Source organism: Mizuhopecten yessoensis, unplaced genomic scaffold, assembly GCF_002113885.1.
Source record: "Mizuhopecten yessoensis strain PY_sf001 unplaced genomic scaffold, ASM211388v2 scaffold10937, whole genome shotgun sequence".
NCBI classification, from domain to species: Eukaryota; Metazoa; Mollusca; class Bivalvia; order Pectinida; family Pectinidae; genus Mizuhopecten; species Mizuhopecten yessoensis.
The window spans coordinates 166,770-172,885 of NW_018408796.1; the positions used below are offsets into that span (position 1 = coordinate 166,770).

Below are 6,116 nucleotides of genomic sequence, written 5' to 3' on the forward strand. Positions count from 1 at the left end.
ATACCGAAACGACTTTCAGAAATACCGAAACGACTTTCAGAATTACCGAAACGACAGGGTACCTAAACGACCAGGTACCTAAACGACCTGAATTCATGTTTTCGGCACCAAATCGCATATTTCCCGATAAAATATGACAGATGGAAGTAAATAACGTCTACAAAGGTGATATTTCACAGTAATAAAGAAGTATTTGGTTCATAACTGGATCGTATGGGGTAGTATTGGGTGGTATTGGTGGGTAGTATTGGGTAATTAGACGCGCCCCGTCCGACTAAGAAGTCTGGGATAGCAAATAATATACTCTGTTTCTGTTACAACATTTACAATTCTGAACTGTCGAAATCAACTTTAGATGATATAATTTTATGCAAAAAGTTTGTCACATGAGGCTACAAGGTGTGAATTTTTAAAAGATAGAAGCTGCTGAAAAAAAAGCAGATACAGTAAGCGAGTTATTCGTTACCCGATGCTCTGTTAAGATTCTATTCAATCGATCGGCAACACAGCATTACTTTACAAAAGTTAAAGCTTACTCTTTAAGCATGTTTGTGAGTTGGTGTTTTGGTGGAAGTGGCATTTTAAATGTCAAAATCATCAAACATTTCATTTTTGTTTACATGTCGAAGCGTCGTTGTCTACGGGTCATCATCCTCAAATGCTTCAATTCTCGAACAATTATATGGCTTAATTCAAGCGTTTTGAAAACCAAACATATTGTATTTCGGAATACCTTTGCAGTTTGTGTTAGTAATACAGATCTCATCCGAGAGGAAGTTCCCCGTTACCCAAAATGCCATGCTTTAACTTCCTCTCGTTCTTTTACTTCCGCTAAACCTAAGGGTAAACATGTTTTAAATACAATCTTATTATATAAATCTATCGCCATCATCATATTCTGCAACATCCTACCCTTATCACTTCAGTAAAATAAATAAGATATATGGTTTACATATTTGCACACGTTTAATAATTACCAACTGGCCCAGTAGTTGGGGTTAATGTAATCTAAATTTTATGTTGTCATCAGAGCAACAGATCATGAATGTAGTTTTGTTCAAACTTCTAATATGACGGCTTAGAACCGGAGTCTTTGTTTTTATGTATAAAATACGTGTGTATTGCTGGATTGATAACAGACAAGTTTTACCAGTTAGCCCAATCCTTTCCTAATTTGTCGACAGTGTACAAAACTCGGGAATCGACGGTAGAAGAAATAAGAATGTTTAGGGTGATTCAAAATATATATACTGTACCTAGATCACATGTGTTTAAAATATTCATTGTTAATCAAGAAATAAGCCAAAACAAACAGTGTCATATTAGGGCTAGTACCGAATAAAATATACAAATATCCTATTTACAGTAAGAATCTCGAACACCTGTGCCAAGACAGCGGAGCTCGTCTTGATCAGGGTGGACACTTTTATGATGTATATTAAGTAACTATTATATGTACTACACATCATGTTAGTTCGCCCAGCACCTGTGGTTTTGATCAAAAGATAATAAGAAAAATGTATATGACAACCTAAACATGGACCGCTGTATGTCACTACCCCACCTCAGCTAAAACCACTTTTTACAGTTTTTGAATTGTCTTTTTTCTAAATTGCTATAAAATTGTTAATCTGGCCATACATATCCAACCTTCCATGACCAAGTGAGCACCAACGTAAACCCATTGCCTTTTTTTAAATGGGAACTCTACCTGCGAAAAACGTAGCTTCTTACAGCGAGACATTTTTTTATATATTGTGTCGTCGGAGCTAAGAATCAGGCCTATTTCAACTAAAGGAGCAAAATCAAAAGTACTAATCTGTAAGATAGCATATAATTAAAGCCTCATATAATTAAAATGTTATCAAAATATTGCATAATTGTTGAAATAACGCATCCTTATAATTACTAATAGAAAAAGGCCTCTTGGACAAAATTAGCAAAATCTGTGGGGGAGAAAAGAAACGACTGCCATGAAAGTTCACAAGTGATGTTATCTCAATTATCAGTTTCTATAATATATGGCCTGCATGGCCAAATATACTACTGATGCCGCTATGTTTACTACAGAGTGTACTTTACCTGAAGAAGACTGGCACTTTACATGGAAATCATTGAAATTGAAGAGACTAGACGGTCACTGAAGCAGGCAAATGGAGTTTAATCACTACATATTTTTAATAAACGGTTAACCAAGTTATGAAGTAGCACAAACTTAACTTCATATTTTCATGCTGATTTGAACATTTCTGTATTTGTAGAACGAAAATGGTGCGGATGAACGTTCTCGCCGATGCCTTAAAGGCAATAGCTAGTGCTGAAAGGCGTAACAAAAGACAGGTGTTGATCCGGCCATGCTCCAAGGTCATCGTCAAGTTCTTGACTGTGATGATGAAACATGGTATGTCCAATTATTTATGTTAATTCTTAGCTCAATGAAGTTGACTTGCAGGTATATATATGGTTATAATTATAAACAACAGATACAACCTACAAACTACTCTGGATTGATTAATGTTTTCCACATTAATTTTATTTATCTGTCTGTTATTCACTGTGTATCATTATGAACTCTGTAGAGCCCTGTATTTTTCTTACAATTTTCTGGTTTCAATATGCACCCTAAAAACAGGTTTTACTATTTATCATCTGTGACTTGGAGTAGCTTTGTTACAAATGTATGATATCTTCTCTCGTCCAAACACTTCTGATTTAAAGTTTATTGCCTATAGCTCAAGTCCATCTGTCCACTCCATTCTGATGCATTTAGTAAATTTGGGCATAGTGTGCACTTTTTTAGGTAAATATCGTCATGTCAAATAGGGGATGCGCACTATATGCAGGAACAAGTCATTCTTGGGTTATCGTTCTCAAGTTTCTTGTTTTCACTCCATAACACGTGGCTTGATGCCTTACTGCACTGTTGGAACTACAGACTGATTTGACCGTAAAGGGATTATAAAAAAATATGTTTATACTAGAAGCGTGGACATTCAACACATCCCCTGCAAATCTACTTGAAGGGAAAAAATAAAAGCAGAATACACTATTTTTATGATGCTTCATAATATTGAAATAATTCACGAGGTTATCGATGACGTCAACATGAAAGTGAGCTGGGGAAAAAACATGCACACAAAGGCTTAGGCCTAGAGATTTGATAAAAAAAAAATCAGAACCAACATGGAACGGATCCTATAACTGAAACACTACATTTTCGTAATTATGAGAAAACAGCTGAGATGTCGAAACATAAGTTGATCGTCGATTCTCTGGCATCGGAATTAGCTACACTTTCTTCGTTTGGTTTCTGCAGGATTCGTCCATCATCCACTCATTCCAAGCGGTATGGAGGGAGACCTTCATGGGCTTGTTGACTCCAATCAATCAATCGTTAATTAATCTTCATTATAAAACACCAAGCTACATTTGATGCTTCTTTTCCTGTTTGATACCGGGTTTTTTTAGGATATTTTTTTCATTTATATTTTCTATATAAAAAAATTCCAAATCTGACCCCAAAAACGTACTTGCTTATTATACTTGAGTGCGCACTATACCTGCAAATTTACGGTAACTTTATCTTTGGATGGAACTTAATCATTATTCAACTACTGTGAAACCTCGAAAACTTATGCATTTTCTGGTCAAGGTTTCCATTACTAATTATAAACAGAAAATTCACTGTTATATGTGATAAGAAAATATCTCGGATGGCTGTCTGTAAGATCTTTTTTGTTTTGCAGGCTATATTGGAGAATTTGAAATAATCGACGACCACAGAAATGGAAAAATTGTTGTAAACCTTACAGGAAGGTTGAACAAAGTAAGTTTAACAAGTTTTGATCTGTTATAAGTTTTGCTGGTAATGAGCTAAGCCATTCACAGGGGTCGACACTAACACTAGTCTGCTAGTCCTGGACTAGTAGATTTCAGTAAGGACTAGTGAATCACCTAACCTAACTGGTCCTTTGGATTTGTGAAAAATATGATTATAAAATACAAATATTACTTTCTAAAATTTAGAAAACTGCTTGAAATAAGATAAATTCCATGATAATCGTCAAAATCTATCTAAAACTTCCCCATATTTTTATGGCAGTAGATATTTTAAGTCCTCTACAATCGATTACATTTGATGTTTTATACTGTAGATCGCGAAGTTTCCTTATCAGGAAATCTTTGACTAGTTACATTGATGAAGGACTAGTAATATGATTTATTCAACTAGTCCTGTGGACTACCAAACAAAAAAGTTAGTGTCTATCCCTGATTCATGGGGTTTCTCAAATATTTTGGGTATGACTTCTCTCCCATATATGGTAGGGAAGCCTTATGTCCTATTAGCCTTAAGTGTCATCTTGACACACATTAAAAAATCGGCACAGAAATATAGATGACCCTACAAATAGGACAAATTCCTCCAGCTTTGACTGATTGGGTTAGTCCTATTTTCCAAGCGAGATAAAGATTTGTAAATATGGTTCAACACTACAAATAGACAGACTTCATTCAAGTCTAGCTGATCAGGTTATTCCAATATTCTCTCTCAGAGAGATGAGCTTTTGCAGACGTGAAGAAAACATTTATGACCCACCCCTGTCATAACATGGAAAAAGTTGAGATCCCTACTCTCATGTTCTTGGTGTCTTACCCACCCTTCTTGCAAGTTGTATTTCTTGTACTCCTTTGATAAATTATTATGTTTTTCAGCAGGTTTTTAGTTGAAAATTAAATACCAGGTGAGCTATTAAGGCCCTGGGCCTGTTGTTTAGTTTCTTAAAACGAAAGGGTCAAAATATGATATGGAAAATGATATTGTTATATGCTTCTTAATTACAACACCTTTTTAGTAAGGCAAATAAGTTTTTAAATTGAATTTTGAAGTTGACATAGCAAATACAATTTATTTTTCTCTGTATTCAGTGTGGTGTCATCAGTCCCAGATTTGATGTAGCCCTTCGTGACATGGAGAAATGGACAACAAATCTTCTACCCTCTAGACAGTTCGGGTAAGTAAAAATTTTAGATGTTATAAATTTTTCATCCAATGATTTTCCTTTTGATATATTTTCTTGCTCAATACAAGTAAAAAAATGACCAACTGCTTGATAAAATCATGTCCCGAGTAGAAACCAATTCCACCTTGTAAAAATTCTCATGAGCGATTATGATTTTGATGCATAGAATTTATTTGTGTTTGTGTACATAATAGTACAGTACTTGACAATTGAAATATTTTTCATGCATCATTAGAGCTTTCAATGTTTTTTCTCTTGTATAGGTTCATGGCTTTAACCATTTCACCCTACATAACTTTAGTAGACTCTACCATGCATTGATCTGGATGAGTCCATTATGGTCTACAGTTGTGAAAGGGTTAAAAGGTGTTGAGATGAGAATTTCTGAAGTAAGACAGCGAATATAAATTTAGTCCTGCTGGTTATCAGATGCTTCAGAATAGTGTTTGGAAATATGATAAATCTGTGTATAGTCTGATATTCAAAACTTGATTTGTTATTTTCATCCTTTTGGAATGTTTTTTGACAAAAATTATTTCACATTTTAGATTTATAGTGTTGACAACGTCAGGTGGTATCATGGACCACGAGGAAGCAAGGAGGAAGCACTTAGGAGGGAAGATGTTGGGATTCTTCTTCTGATGTGGTTAATATAGGGAAAATAGGACTGATCCATCTGTGCTTTATTTGTTCCTTACTAAATTAAAGTTTACAGAAGGGAAATCAAGTGTGTAGTTTTCTATTTAGAAGTACAGTTAAAAAGGAAGAAATGGAGCAACACCTGCAATGAAATTGAATATGCAATGTCTGGTTGTGGCAACACCATTCATTCCCTTTGCTGTCTGCAATCTTATAAATGTGGTATAGGTACATAAAATATTTGCATTTTCCATGCATCAATCACATATATAAAAACATATGCTTCCCTGCGTGTTACTCAATGTTATCTGCAGTAGTCTTTCACCTTATAACACGGTTGAGTATTGGCAGCAATCCATAGGACCCCACCTGCAGACAAACTAAAATATATTAAAAGAACAAAGGGGCATAACTCTAAATATTGGACCACAATTCCCAATATTGGTTATCCTATGT

The 6,116-nt window shown here is 34.9% G+C and overlaps 2 protein-coding genes across 5 annotated transcripts in view; one reads left to right on the forward strand and one right to left on the reverse strand.

The window, feature by feature from the left end:
- LOC110463845 overlaps nt 1–691 on the reverse strand; it is a 42,611-nt gene extending 41,920 nt beyond the window's left edge. For 2 of the 4 annotated variants that reach the window (XM_021518737.1, XM_021518734.1), the window contains exon 1: nt 537–691. The gene's annotated coding sequence lies outside the window, so the exon portion shown is untranslated. Of the gene's footprint in view, nt 1–466; nt 484–536 lie in introns of those variants that run through there. The other 2 variants (XM_021518736.1, XM_021518735.1) reach the window with 2 other exon arrangements.
- Nucleotides 692–747: 56 nt separating this feature from the next.
- On the forward strand, nt 748–5,744 carry LOC110463846 (40S ribosomal protein S15Aa). The gene is made up of 5 exons (XM_021518738.1): nt 748–843; nt 2,262–2,401; nt 3,747–3,826; nt 4,927–5,012; nt 5,570–5,744. Exons 2-5 carry the CDS (start codon nt 2,269–2,271, stop codon nt 5,661–5,663), a joined length of 393 nt encoding a protein of 130 aa, XP_021374413.1. The 5' UTR covers nt 748–843; nt 2,262–2,268; the 3' UTR covers nt 5,664–5,744.
- Nucleotides 5,745–6,116: the final 372 nt, after the last annotated feature.